The 16,022-nt window shown below is 31.1% G+C and overlaps 1 protein-coding gene across 1 annotated transcript; it reads left to right on the top strand.

Annotated features, from left to right (window-relative positions):
• Positions 1 to 2,726: 2,726 nt before the first annotated feature.
• LOC143045542 (UPF0193 protein EVG1-like) lies at positions 2,727 to 15,182 on the top strand. Its single transcript, XM_076218120.1, has 7 exons — positions 2,727 to 2,908; positions 5,219 to 5,281; positions 8,448 to 8,544; positions 9,338 to 9,426; positions 10,341 to 10,478; positions 13,118 to 13,218; positions 14,389 to 15,182. Exons 1-7 carry the CDS (start codon positions 2,812 to 2,814, stop codon positions 14,479 to 14,481), a joined length of 678 nt encoding a protein of 225 aa, XP_076074235.1. The 5' UTR covers positions 2,727 to 2,811; the 3' UTR covers positions 14,482 to 15,182.
• The last annotated feature ends 840 nt before the right edge of the window (positions 15,183 to 16,022 follow it).

Here is a 16,022-nt window from a genome sequence, read left to right as displayed (position 1 = left end):
CAATGCTGGAAAAAAGAAATATTTATAATTTTTATAGTACTATATATATGCTTGGTGTCGCCCTTGTCGAGTCTTGATTTAGTGTGATTGGTATGTTTGCTTTGTTTTTGAATGTTTCCAGTTTTGTAATAAGATGATTTAAAGCTCAATAGAGCTAAGGTTTCTGTTCTGCATCATGGAATTCGTCTATTTATAAAGCTTTTGAACTTGAACAAACAAAGCCAGGCAGTAATGGCCTCGAGAAGATATAATTTACTGCGCACTGACCTTCGTTATCCAGGATTCAGTGCCACTTAGAGCGCATGCAGCATCAAGCCACCGACAATGCTTCAGAGACGTACGTAATGTCGGTTACAATGCATGGACGTAAGGGATACTTAAAAATAGCAGTAGTCTAGAAAATCTTCTTTTGTAATGTTAAATATTTCTGCCAGTATTTTCTTTTGTCTTGTTTTCTTCAAAAATGATTTACCAAAAGATAAATATATTGATATTAAAGTTCCAATAAAGAACGCTTTCGAATTCATTTTGCATTGCATTGTGATCAAGAAATATGTTTCAGTAGAGCGTCTTTTTACCATGCATGTTTACCACAGATACCATATATCAAAACATATAAACATATCAAAACTTGCTACAGACATTATTATTGTTGTATTTATTTATATTTTGACATTGCAGATAACCCATTCAGTAGGTGACACACGAACACTGTTTCCCAATCTGAATGATTCTTCAATCGGTATGAAGTTTTGTCAAAACAAAAACACATAAAAATACCTCCAAAAACTTTTTAAAAAATCAGAATCACATCAATCATGAATTGCTATAATAATTCTGATGTTCATTTATGAGATGTATTTTTTTATATACAAAATTAAGGTAAAGTAAATAATGTTTTATTTGTTCTCTTTATTTTTCAATCATGATGTATATTTGCAAGAGTTATATTTGTGAATTTTTTTTAACAAAATTAAATTATTTTGAATTTATCGGGTTTTTTTTTATTATTAATTTTTCATTATTTATGTTTATCAAAACTTGAGACTAGACAATTTTTTATAAATCTAACCGGCAAATCGTTGATAGTTCATGATCATAAAACATACTTGTAGACTAAGAGCAGCTCAGGGCCGTAACTAGCATCTTTTAATAATGAGGCAACACACCCTTGTCGAGCGTAGCGAGGCGAACAAATTTTGGCGAGAGGTCTGGGGCCGCTGGAGGCCCCAGAAGCTATGAGAAAAATAACGCAAAGTCGTGCATTCTGAGCGTTTCCCGGACTCTTTCTTACATCGAAAAGAAATTAGTTTTTGGCTATTTTTTTCGACAATATTCTGGTCTCAAAGCAAAAACATAGATTCTTTGTAATTATAGACTTTTTGGTTTTGGAAGATGTAGGATAAAGCAAAAATTGTAATTCTCATAATCATTGAACCCGATCTCTCTGTCTGTTCTTGACTTGTATTGTGCTTAGACTGGTGATTTTTTTATGACTAGATTTAAATATAGTGACAGTGCAGTATTATACTTTAAGTACTAGTACTGCTGAAGTCGACACTAAGGACCATCTTGACCTTGTTTTACGGTATTTGAAAATGATTCTTTTATTGCTGAAGACCCTCCTGCAACTATCAATTAAGATGAAGAACAGGAATAACAATTTTGACCATTTGTATTTTTTCTATGCATTGACTTTGTGTGCGGTTAGGTCCCGTGCACGTTTACTCCATATTCCTTTATTTTCTGTTAAATGGTCTGAACACGACTTAATGCAAGTTTAACCTTTCAATGTAAAAGGTCATATGGCAATACATTTTTTTTCAAATTATTTGATACCAGGAAATTGGTGACCTCACTTTAATTTAAACCATGTCAGCTATCTAGTTTTTTTTCTACAAAAAAGCGAGTTTTTGTATTCTTTGATGTCAAGTTCAATTCTCCATGCAGAAACGACCATTTTTTTTCTGTGTCCATTAGCATCGTATATTCTTGAAATATTTTCTTGCAAAATGTCTGTACATCCATGGACATGCAACATTGCAAAACCACACGTTTACAAATAAAAATGAACACTCAGACTGTAGTCATAAAGAAGGACAATACATGAACAAAAGACAAACCCGCGACATAGAAGTATAAACAATAGACCATAAACTCTGAAAACTTAAAGTGAAATAGAAACATGGATCACAAAAAACATGCAGGGGCGACACCAGAGAGTGAAGAGAACTTGCTTCTTGCAAGACACTTTCCGTGAAAACAATTTTCTATATAAAGACAATCTTTTGTTTCATTTTTTTTTTTTAATTTCTAACATGAGGCATTTGCCTCATTTGCCTCAATGTAGTTACGTCCTTGCAGCTAGTACTTGAAAAGGAGTGGTTATTTGAAAGAGTATCTAGAATGTATAGTCCCATTATCTACATTATTTATTCACACATTTTTTTTTTATGTGGGTCACATATTAGAGCTGTTACAAACAATTATTTCAATTTAATTAATTAGGAAAAAAACGTGATTAATCTGACATTTAAAGTTGTTAAAGTATTTTAAATGTGTTACAAACACACAGTGGTCTTGATTTTCATGTATATGCTTATATTCCAGAGAGACAGCTCTACATTTAAAGAAACAATTAGTTTTTTTTTTAAATTTTGAAGTCCGTTTAATTTCGTTGTCCTTGATATCTGCTTGATAGCCAAAAAGATCTTGCTGTGCGGAAACTTTAAAAAATCCGACCAGTATCGGGAATTATATCATCACAAAGAGGAAGTGACGTTTTACGCATAGATTCCAATTTGTTGAATTATGGCGGCTCCTCAGAAAGAAACCCGCGTAGCGGGAGGAGGATTTTGGAATCCACCGCAAGTCCAATACAGCCAGCAAACACACAGTTTGTTAAAGCGTAAGTTCGGTCATATGTCCTTCATTTTCAAAGTGCTCGAAATCTATTTTTGTCCGATCGAACGACGCTATTTATTGGGCCATTGGCATTGGTATTGCCATTCACTTTCGACACACAATTTCGGCCACTTTATAGTCTAATCATATGTTTTCATACGTCACATGAATTCGTTCTATACATGTTTGGTTGGCATGACAATTTCTAAGGTAGTATGTCCTTGTGTCTTGCCATGTCTTGTCTTGTATGAATACACCTTATCGCTATACACCTTATCGCTAATCCCGGCTGACCCGGCCGCTTGAATTTTTGACGTCAACAACAATCACTTTTCCATTGTGGCATCAGATAATTTGTTTTATGACGTCAAAATTTTACGGGAACCTGTGTGATATCCAGTAATGGCGGACAAATAGCGATAAGGTGTATTTGTCCTGTCCGCCTTTACTGGATATCACATAGGACTAAGGTTCCCGTAAATTTTGACATCTTAAAACAAAATATCTGACGCCACAATGGAAAATGAATAAATTGGTGTATATAACACCCACAAATGTTTCTCACACTTTTCAAAATCTAAAACAAAACAATTTAGATTTTAAATATTCACGCCTTTGACTGAGTGGTTGCAAGTAACCCTTTCTTTTTATTCGTCGGTAATGTTAATAATAATAGTGTATTAAGTCTAATATGCAACACCAAGAAAAGTTTTCCACTAATGTACTCTACAAGATGAAGAAAGTCAGTACATCCACATTTACATTGACAATTATAGAGCAAGGCACTAGCATCCAACATGTCCAATATTAGTTGTGTACCATGCTTATGGTCTGAATAACATTTGTACCTACAATTTACAAATTAATATGAGGCAGGCATTGAAAGGGGACAAAGTCTGTATAAATATTTTTTTTTTAATTCAAACATAGTTTAACTTCAAATGGTTAAAAAAGACACAGATAGGTCATAACGTTTCCGATTTTGGTTTTTGTTGTTGGGGATTTTAGTTGATAGGTTTATATTTATGTTATGACTTCATATTCAATATAAACAAAGAAACACTATCATCAGGTAATGTTTTTTCATATCAGAATTATTAAAAATGAAATTGGTATTGTGTTCCTTTTTATATTTGACTAGACTGACTAATATATATTTTACTCTGTCTCCTGAGGAAGAGACTGGAAAAAGGAAGTAGATTTCTGCGCAAATGCAGGAATTTTAATAAGTCTGTAAACAAAAAATGTAACAATTTTGAGTTCATTAATAGAATGAGAATTTCATGAAATTTTCCAGATTTTTTTCTTTAATTATTTTCTTAATTTTTCTACTGTAATTGAGGCAGGCCTAGACAATAACGCTTGTCTGATTGGTACCAGAGGGAAAAAAGGTCGGACTAGTAAAAGCTGTATCAAGCTTGTCCGTCAGGACAAGTTCAATTATTTTGCAGAAAATAACTTTTAATAATCCAACTTTGACGAACAAAGTAATTACAAACAAAAAACAAGAAAACAAATATTAATTTGACATGTGTCTGTATTCTGTTTATTGAAATGCACTTCTTTCATTCTTTTTCTACTTGCAATCGATAATTTTTAACTGGTTCTTTGTCAGGTACATTTTAAAAGGTAAAAGGTATACTATTCTCGGAAACCAGTCTAACTGATCCGAATCAATGATGCGCTTTGTAGATAAGGTAACTTTACAGGACAGTTCGTCACCTCGACAGGTTTTGCTCCAAGTTTAGTAGACAGTTTGGCATCGTAGGAGACATATTAGAGACCAAAACAAATCAGTACCTCATTTTGCTACCTTATTCTGTTCCTTATAATACATACCATACCCGTAATTTTTTCACAAAAATATTCTTTTTTATTTACCATACAAAATTCACAAAATCATATTTGAAAAATGTCATCTTGAATGAATGCGGTTGTTAGTTTAATAAAAATCTTCAACCAAAATCATTGTGCCAATTTTACGTGACGGCGACTATAATAAGAGGAATTGATATGCATGTAAAAATTTCAATGTACATGATGAATGTACAATGTAGGAACAAGCATTAGTGTTATATACATGTATCTGCATGTTGAATCCTTATTTCTGGAACTGTATTGCCTAAACCTTGATAATTTTGATTGTTATGATTATTACATGTACATGTATCAGCCTCTTTTTGTGTTTGAATCCAAAGTAAAGGATGTAAATTGAAAGCTCTTAGTTTGATTTATATATAATAGTTGTTTTTAGTCCCCCAAACCTAAGTCAGTTATATTACATTAGTCAGCTTTGCTTACTCTTTATATTTAGAAATGATGCAAGAATCAAGGCTTACAAATACGCAACAAAGAAACTTGGAAAAATCTCTCAGAGGTAAGTTATACATCAGATATATGTATACATGTTTATGTTATACGGGTAGATGTCATCATAAAAAAACTTATACTGTATAATGGGCTCTAAAATGTCCATAAATGAAAAATTCAACATTTCAAACAAGGAAACTTGCTGCCTAGCTATTAAATCTAAAACAAAACAGTTTATGAAAAAAGAAATATGATAGAAAACACAATAGAAAAGGAATTGTTCAACCTCCTGACTTTGGACAGACAAATAAAAGAGTATGGTGCAGCAGTGTTTAATATGTTTGTGAGCGCTCAACCATGTTTACGTAGGACAGTCGTGTATCAGCACAACATAAGAACAAACTGTGAAATTGGCTGAACTCAATAGATCGGTGTATTACAAATGAATACCAATTTCTAAATTTTATATTTATTAAACTGAAAATTAGCTAGATATAGACTAAGTTTTTGGCAGATAACATTAGACATTTACACAGCAGAATTCTTTACAAATTTTTCATTTTATACCCTTCTTACTTATAATCGTAAAATCTCCATTTGCAACATGCATAGATTTTAAGATGACACCATTTAGAAGAAGTAAAAGTCATTAAGTTCACATTATTTTTAAGTCAAGTAGATAGTTGTTTCATATAAAATCTGATTGTCATATTTCATTTTGTCTGTCAACATCTCAACTAGAGGCTCTTACATTTAAGAGCCTATGTCACTCACCTTGGTCTATGTGCATATTAAACAAAGGACACAGATGGATTCATGACAAAATTATGTTTTGGTGATGGTGATGTGTTTGGAGATCTTACTTTACTGCAACCCAACAACCAAATAATTCATCTGAAAATTTCAGGGCAGATAGATATTGACTTAATAAACAATTTAACACCGTCTCAGATTTGCTTTATATGCTTTGGTTTCAGAGTTATAAGCCAAAATCTACATTTTACCCCTATGTTCTATTTTTCGGTGCGTTACGTTTGCATAAATTACCATTACCTTTGCGTGCAAAAAACATTACATTTGCGCGCATTTATTTGACAGGTAAACTCAGGTAAGCTCAGGTAGTGTTGTTCCGATGATCGGAATAAGTCGGAAATCAGTTGGTTGAGCCTAGCGATGTCGATAATCGATTGGGATTTTGTTCAATCGATTGTCGTTTAAGTTTCCGGACCTTTAGCTTATCAACTTCCAGTCCGTTTGCGGTTTGCATTTTATATGCGCAGTCAAACAAATAATAACAAAAAATATCAGTCGATGACAATAACAATCTCAAACATCCTATAATTAAAAGACATAACCAATTTCCTTCTTTATAAACGTGACAAAAGCATTGACTATAAATATATACAGATTGATGGAATGTTATTTAAAATTAATAACTTTGTATGAAATACTTTCTTTCAAATTATACCGGTACTTGTTACTTGAGAGCGTACATAAAATCCTTCTGATTTTAGACAAAATAATTTCTTTGCTTCATTAGAACGTGTTGCAAATTGCCTTTTATTAATGTTTCATCCATTTGTAGCATCAAAAACATCATATTCCTTTTCAAATTGCTTGTCAGACATCGTTAATTTTTGTAAATTTTCTGAAATTTGTCCGCCGTTGAAAAATATAAAAATCACAAATCGGATACGGTTCAACTATGTAATGATTCCGCATTCTTGCAATTATAAGTTCAGACTCCCGAATGACACAATTTACAGAAAAATAATGATCACAAAAGTGAATAAAAACATTCTACGCGAATTTACAGACATTGGCTTAATCCCCTTTGTTTACTGTATATATTTCAATGCAAATGCATTGTTTTATTTTTTTCTGTTAATTTTAAATTTCTTAAAGTTTAAAACTTTATATATCTTTTCTTAATTAGAAGCATTCAAATGTTTATACAGCTATTTTATTGAAATTGTAATGTGAGTTACACCATTGAAATTTAGAAATGTTAAGTGTCACTGTTGGTAGTTAATGTTGTAATTATGGGATAAAATATGTTCAATCTGAATCTTGATTCTTATTAATTCATTGTTTTAATTGCTAAATGAAATATGAAAAGGAAACAAAAGATCAAATATGAATATATAAACTCTGCAATGATATGGAATATACACATTAGACATGTACAATGAGACTAAATACATGATTTTATTTTAAAAAATTGCAAGGTATTATGATGCGATTATTACCGATAGTCGGTTGGTTGCTGTCAACCGATTGTAATAGATAATCGGTTGGTGATTTCAACCGATTATCCAACACTAAGCTCAGGTTATAATTACTTATTTATTTATAAATTTGTTCAATTATTTTTAAGTAAAAGTAGCTTTCCGTTAGTCTAAGTCACCTACTCACCCACGAGGAGGTGGAAGTGGGATTCAAGCAGGATAAATCGGTTGCATTATACATGTATTCTATTAATACGAAAAGTTTTATATTCATCATATACTAATAATTTTCTTCCCGATTTGTTATAAAAAAAAACATCAACGTTTCGTGCCTTGACCAAACTTTTCAAACTAACTTAAACTATTTACGAATTTAAAAGAGATCACTACTGACGGAATTTATTAGGAACACTTTATATTTTGTCTTAGAGTTCAATATATAATTAAAAAATATTTTCAAACTTAATGATTTTAAGTCATATCTAATATGAAAATTATAGTCATTTATATTTTGATATCATTTATATCTTATTATATTCCTTTTTTGACCTGAGTTTACCTGTAAGATAAATGCGGTCAAATGTAATCAAAAGCTGTGTGCAAACGTAAAACTTTTTAATCCCCTAATGCGCGCAAACGTAATGCGCCCCTATTTTTAGCCATGGCGGCCATCTTGGTTGGTTGTCTGGGTCACCACACACTTTTTAAACTAGATACCCTAATAATGATTGTGGCTAAGTTTTGGTTAAATTTGGCCCAGTAGTTTCAGAGGAAAAGATTTTTGTAAAAGTTAACGACAACGGATGCCAAGTGATGAGAAAAGCTAAAAAATGTCTTGTCAATCAATTTATTCATATTTTTTTTTTCTACAAGTACTTTTGATTTACATTTTAATGATTTAATCCAATTTCTTTTTCTTGTATGAATAACATAATGTTAACATCTTAATCACAACAGCTTGAAAAAGAGGCTTGACAACTGAGCAATTACATTGTTTTATTTAAGGTGGAGGTACACTTCCCCTTCAGTGCCCACCAACACATACAAACAAGAACAAAGAAGTTGTAAAACCGAGGAAACAAAGTAAAGTACTCAATCCAAGGTAATATATGACATTCTGTTTGTTATAAAATAGTTTAAACGTGTGTGTTTATATTCTATATCAATGCAATGGAAAGAAAGACACTAGGTGCCTGGATGGAAATGATATTAAATACTGATTTTTTTATATCACTTGTTTATGGTTTTGACCCAATGATATAGTCTGAAGGGTGACCTCATTGTGACTGTTTAGTTATTTTGTGTTTTAAGATTGATTCCTTTGTATTGTTCAGTTATATCACTTTTCATTATTGGTAATAAAAAAGATCTAAAATGATAGGAGATGTCCCAAAATATTGATGAGTCATTTATTGTTCTAGAGTTATGCCCCTTTTTAACTTTGAAAATAGCACAGCTTGAGCAGTACATTAGTGTCCTTAATCTAGACACATTTTTCTTTTATTTTCTTAAAGGTTTTAACCATTTCCTCCATCATGTCCATAATAATAAAAAAAAAACTGTTTAGGCCACATTTTAAAATACTTGGTTTGCCCAAACCCTACTTAAAGGTAGAGCATTTAGAGATGGGGGATAGGTAAGTAGGCATTTTCTTTTTTTTCTACAAAGAAAACTTGAAGTGTCAGATTCTTCTAGTCTTAATGCTGACATGTACATGTACATGTATGTGATTACATAAAAGCTTTACACATCAGGAGAGAGGACAAAAGTATTTGAGTTATACAATAGGCAGCTATTTTCTGGATGCGTAGACCAAGTGCAACCAAAACTTTCTGGTTTATTGTCTTTGTATTATGTTTCAGATTTGTTGAACACATGTAAAATTTAAATTGTAGGAACTATAAGCCAACTGTTAGAACTAAAGATCAGATAAAAGCTAGTGGTGCTTATGAAAAAACTGATTATACACCAGCACACAACTCTAGTAAGTTTATATATTGTTTCATAACATCATGATAGGATTATATACATGTACACCTCCTTTCAAAACATCATTGCAAATTATATACTAGCATGACTAATAGGCAATTCAAGTACTGGGGATTATTTTACTTTTGTTGGATTCAATTTTTTTATTGTATTTTTGCTGATATTTGATTTTGTGGTTTTGCCAAAGTCTGCATACAAGCCTGAACAAAATCTGTACTTTGTTGAACCTAGAATTGTTGCTTACCACAGGAAAAAGGTATCAAGCATATAATAATGAATCCATAGGAAGTTATTTTATTTGATATAGTATGTTCTAGTTTCAGGTGAAAATATAAGACAAAAATCTTAAAATGTAATAGAGGTTTAGCTAGCTATAAAACCAGGTTCAACCCACCATTTTCTACATTTGAAAATGCCTGTACCAAGTCAGGAATATGACAGTTCTTGTTCATTCGTTTTTGATGCGTTTTGTTATTTGTGATTTTCCCATGTGATCATGGACTTTCCGAATTGATTTTCCTCTGAGTTCAGTACTTTTGTGATTTTACTTTTTGTTACAGTAAATGTGACATGTCTGAACTTTATATTAATTTAATATAATTTCAGAAATTATGGGGATAATTTTATTTATTGGAATAATGTAATGGGATGAGTATTACAAATAAAGTAACTCACACTCAGACTCTGGTATCTATTTTTAATACTTTATGCAGATTTTCCTGAAATCGCAATATGTAATGACAAATTTTTTCCATTTTTCAAACATCATAAAAATAGATGCACTCACTAATTTCTGAATTTATAGGATGTTTGACTAAAAAGTAATGAAGGATATCAGCATTTTCTGTGATTTGTGTATTATTGCATGTAAATATATAAGTAGCAATGTAACTTAATTATTATTTTTAGTGGGTAGAGACAATGAGAAGAATAAACAAAGGTTGGCTAACATCATGGCATTTGGTGAAGACATAGATCCAAAAGACAAAAAGAAGAAGAAGCTTCAAGTTCAAATACAGGAGCCTCCTGTAGACAGATTTGATGAATGTATGTTAACATTTGATGTGTACAGTCTGCAACGTTAACCACTAGCCCGATGCCCCAGACTAGTAATTTTCAGCTCGGACTAGTAAATTTTATTTATCGCTATCCCGACCAGACTATTTCTATGTTATTTGAAATTTGAACATATTTGAAGTTCAAATTGACAAGTAATGCCGGAAAGGTCGTCAAAGCAATGTGTTGCGAAGTCTAAACTATCGAGATCGATAATTGTACATTTATCCCGAGGAAGTGAAACAGAAACGAAAACCAGTCGTAATAGTTCCCGTAATTCGATCTATCTTATAACCAGTAGAAAGTGGACCAACACGGACACATTAAATTTTCTAATAATGAGGGCAATTGTCTTTAAAACGAAAAGACTATCAAGTTTTCCCTCAATTAATTATATATCTTTAATGTTATAAAAATGTTTTAGTTTACTTCACATAACCAATAAGTTATTAAAATAGATTTATGTCATTATGACATCGTTTTGGTACACTGCGATTTTTTTGATAATTAGAAGACCGGATACCATGTGTAATCAAACATAAAAATGCTTCAATGTACCGACATACAAAGCCAGGAAAGGCTATAAAAAGAAAGAGATCAAATGATGATGTCTCTGAACAAAAAAAAATCCGAGGTAACCAGGACCAGAGGGTTTTAACCCCATTGGAAGAATGACCATCATCCTTAATAAATAAACTCATACTACAACAATCTGTTGATGGATAAGTTGAGATCTACTGATGATAAAGGAAATTAAATTTGTATAAAGGACTTGATCCAAATCTCTTGATCAAACCTTACCTCTCTAACTTTGAATTTAGAAAATTAATTACAAAACTTAGAATCAGTGACAATTCATTATTAATTGAAAAAGGAATGCATTTTCAAATTCCTCGTGAAGAGAGACTTTGCAAAAAATGCAAAGTACTAGATGATGAGAAACATTTCTTAATAAATTGTTCTCACAATTCAAATATTAGATTTACATATTTTAATTGCATTAACAGAGAAAATAATTCATTTGCTAATCTCACTGACAATAACAAAGTTATATATATACTTTAACTTAACCCACCAACACAAATGAATAAACTAGTATCCTTTATAAAAAAAGTCAATGGAACTGAGGATAGGGGACCCTTTAATATTCAATACCTGAATTAGAATATATATATTGAGTTACTTAGTTATTGTCTTTATTTGTTTTTGTTGTTATATGTCACAAACTGTAAAGTTTATATGGCGATAAAACTAATTGAACTGAATTCTTAATGTTTTGCACGTACTGCAAAGAAAATAACAAAACCAATTTTGCTAAAGGGACGTCTTAGTTAAAACTGAAGCAATTATTAAAAGACTATGAGGAATAAAAAAAACTATAAATTACTTGGAAACTCTGACATTTTTTTTATTATTATTTATGGACAGTACACATGACTAAAAATAAATAGTGTCGGAAGTTTTCCTTGTTTAATCATTTTTTGCAAATGAAAAATCCTTAAAATTAGCTAAAAAAAAAATATTTTCAACCAGCTTAAACCCTTTCAGGTATGCTCAAAATGCAGGATTTTGCATCTAAGATTTCAAAAAAATTTTGGGGGAGGGGGGCATGCCCCCAAACCCCCTTGCAGTGTCTGACTAGTGGAAATTATTCAGGACTAGTAAATTTAAATAATTACTAGTCCAGTGGACTAGTACCCTCAAAAGTTTTAGGTGCAAACTGTTTGTAGAATTAAAACACTTAGCTTTTTAGAGTAATGAGAACCTATATAGACATAATCTCCATATTTGTGAAGATGAAAACATTTAACTCTTGATAGGTTTGCAGAGATGAAACTATTTTTAACTCTTGAACAAGTTGAAAGGAGTAAATGCGTAAACAAAGTCTTCATCATGATTTACACCATCTCTTGTGTCTGAAAATATTTGGTATGTTGGTGTCGTAGTTATAAAAATGGGTGCTTTGCTATATCTTTTATTATCTATTATCCTTAATTAAAAATTGAAATTTGCAAAGGGACCATTTTTACTGTAAGCACTTTGAATATGTTACTTACCATTGTCCTCCCGTCTGTCAACACTAAGTACATTAACTGAAATTTGCATTTTGTTTTTAACTTGAATTATTTGAATTTGTGAACATATATAACAAACCATTCTTTTGATTAAAAATAAAGTTCATATATTTCTTTCCAACGTATGGAATGTAGGGGATTTAGACAGTCAGATAAATTTTGGATCAAATTACTACTTAGTACTTTAAACTGCTTTTGGTGAATTTAGACAGGCTTTTGATTTTGAAAAATTTGAAGTTTTTCATTCTTGAGTTATTGACTTGAAACAACTATATATGACAAATATTTATATTCCTAAGGGTATCCTCATGCACTTTTTTCTACAGAGCCATTTAAGATACGAACACTTACTCCTGATTAAATGCCTTCTAAATATCCTATTTTGTCCAAGTTTGGTCAGACAAAACATTGTTTTTAAGTTCCATCCTGGTATATTTTTCATTTTTTTAGATTTGCATCTTTTTTACAATAAAGATCTATTTCTGAATGAATATTTAAAATATATATTTAAAAATTTCAAACATTTTAATGTATAAAAATATATACCTGTTTCAGTGCAAGCAGAAATTGATGAAAGAAGAGGTTTCCTTAGAGAAATGGAAGACCTTGGACAGGGAGCAAAATACAGAACTGTTATAGAAACTGAATGTTCACAGGTAAAGATGGATATTGTTCATTAAAATCTGTGTAGACAATATATTACAAAAAGAAAATAAGGTTAATTATTGTTTATCTCCCACCTATGATATTAGAGGGGCATTATGTTTTCTGGTCTGTGCGTTCATCCATTTGTCCCGCTTCAGGTCAAAGTTTTTTTTAGACTTTTGACCCCAATTTCACGGTCCACTGAACATAGAAAATGAAAGTGCAAGTTTCAGGTTAAAAGTTTTTGGTCAAGGTGGTTTTTGATGAAGTTGAAGGTAATCAACTTCAAACTTAGTACACATGTTCCTTATGATATGATCTTTCTAATTTTAATGCCAAATTAGATTTTTACCCAATTTCACGGTCCATTGAACATGGAAAATGATAGTGCGAGTGGGGCATCCATATGCTTTGGACACATTCTTGTTTTAAACATTGAATGGGTTATGCATCAAGTGTACAAATTAATGACCTTGACATTCCTGAACAAATTATTCTGTCATTCATGTATATGAAATTTATAAAAAGAAATTGGCTATGCTGAGTGTCTATTTATGGTAAATAAGTCATAATTTTGAAGGATCAGTTCAATGAGAAAAGGTGTCCTTGCCAAAATGATAACTGTCTGTTATGTCTTTCATGTTTAAAACTCTTAACTAATAAAATGATGCAGAAATTTCATAAAGGTTGAAATAATTCTATTAAATTGCTTGAAATCCTGCCCAGGCATTAGCTATTAATGTATTTTCCATTCTAGAATCAGAATGACTGTTACCTCATTTTAGAATCAGAATGACTGTTACCTCATTTTAGAATCAGAATGACTGTTACCTCATTTTAGAATCAGAATGACTGTTACCTCATTTTAGAATCAGAATGACTGTTACCTCATTTTAGAATCAGATTGACTGGTACCTCATTTTAGAATCAGAATGACTGTTACCTCATTTTCATTGATCATGTTTGTAGTAAACATTTAACTAAAAGACTTGTATAATAAATTCAATCATTCAGTGTCACATAAACTTTTAAACAATTTTCAGGAAATTTTAAATTAAAAGAAAGTTTTCACTTGGAACAGTTACGAAAATCCTAAAAGTATTCAAATATAAGGATATGCCATAAAAAAGGAGTCAGTTTTAGCATATTTCTAATTCCTTATCATTATCTTATTTTTGTAGTTGATAAGAGAAATGGAGTTACTTGATAAGAAAAGATCGAGAGAATTAGAAAGAATGATTGAAGAAGACAAAAGAAGAAGAGAGAAATCATGATATGATAGAACATTAACATCTGACACTACCAAAGGAGAATGTGTGTTCAAACTCCTTAAAACATGTCTTTCATAAATATATATTAAAAAGATGAACAATTCCCAAACTGCATTCCGCATATAGATATTATGTGTCCATTGTCAGAGCACAGAAACCTTAACCTTAATCACATTTTTGATGATGTTTGTAATAAAACAGTATATGCTTAGCATCATAAATGTTCAGAAATCCCACATGTAATTATAAAATGTGCAATCTTAATTAACCCGAATAATTCAGTTGTTATATTCCGCTTACTACATTAACGCCTGAATGCATTGACAATGAAAAATCTTCAATCAATCATTTGGAATTAGCTCGGGATTTAACAATTTGGTAAGATTGGGCTATTTGCTGATTGGTCACCTCTTCCACAGGGCACCAATCAGAATCCAGGATTCGTGAAGAGTTTATATCGTGTTAGGAATTCAGGCCATCGCAAGTAGGAGAGATCAATTACGAGGAGGGACTGAATTATTCGGGTTAAATCTTAATAAGTATTCTATGCACCCCATGAAAGACTATTGAATGCTTCAATTACTCTTACATAACGTAGTAATAGATAGTGTTGAGTATGGTAAAATATGGAGACTTATCTAGGATGTTTCAAAAGAAGAACATTCTCAACATTGTTTTAGATGTTTAAAGTTTTAGCCTGTTTTTTTTTTAAATTCTGTTCTATATTTTTATTTGATAACTATAGGTGTTGAAAAAATAAGAAATAGAATGTTCAGATTGTAAAATATTATAATCGCATTTGATAACTATATTTTCATCTCAACCAATCCGTCCATACATGACCAGCCATTTACATTCATTATTTGAGCATTGATTTCATGTATATGTATTTATTTATTGAAGTAGCACTATATATGTGATAGCATGTTTTATTATATCCAGGTTTATTTTATTTATTGATTATGTGTTTTTACATGAATAAATATATTTGTAAATATCAAACGATGATTTTTTATGTGAAAGGTTTTAAAGTGCAAATAATTTCATTAAAATAGATTGATGTAGTCATTAAACTGAAGCATCAACATATTCTGATTTGAATTAGATTTATGACAATTGGACAGTATAATATTGACTTGTTATTTAATGAAACTTTTAAGTATTATATTCATGGTTAGTTATAGTGGTAGGGGAAGCTGGAGGTAATCACTAGCCTTGGGTACAATTTGGTAAGCCTTTGAATTTAGTCGAAAAAGCAAGAAATAGCGATCCTACATTCCTTCTTTGTTGTTGGCATCGTCCACAAATATTCACTCTGTGATTAAAGTTTTTGAAATTTTAATAACTTTCTTAAACTATCCTGGATTTTTACCAAAATTGGACGGAAACTTCTTACAATCAAAAGATAGTATTGCGGAATATTTTAAATGATTTTTTTCCTCATTTTTGTTGAGTCTGCGATTAACAGCAATAGTAGGCGAGACACTGTGTTCCGCGGAACCCTTACAAATTTTTGTAGGTAACTGACAAACTTTTAAGTCTTA

The sequence above is a fragment of the Mytilus galloprovincialis genome, chromosome 9, assembly GCF_965363235.1.
Source record: "Mytilus galloprovincialis chromosome 9, xbMytGall1.hap1.1, whole genome shotgun sequence".
NCBI classification, from domain to species: domain Eukaryota; kingdom Metazoa; phylum Mollusca; class Bivalvia; order Mytilida; family Mytilidae; genus Mytilus; species Mytilus galloprovincialis.
This window is presented reverse-complemented; position numbering and strand designations above follow the sequence as displayed.

Excerpts from the sequence above, each read along its gene's own strand:
- LOC143045542 (XM_076218120.1), top strand. The coding sequence starts at position 2,812 with ATGGCGGCTCCTCAGAAAGAAACCCGCGTAGCGGGAGGAGGATTTTGG. Across the intron at positions 9,427-10,340 it reads TACACCAGCACACAACTCTA|TGGGTAGAGACAATGAGAAG; the intron begins GTAAGTTTATAT and ends TATTATTTTTAG. Across the intron at positions 10,479-13,117 it reads TGTAGACAGATTTGATGAAT|TGCAAGCAGAAATTGATGAA; the intron begins GTATGTTAACAT and ends TACCTGTTTCAG.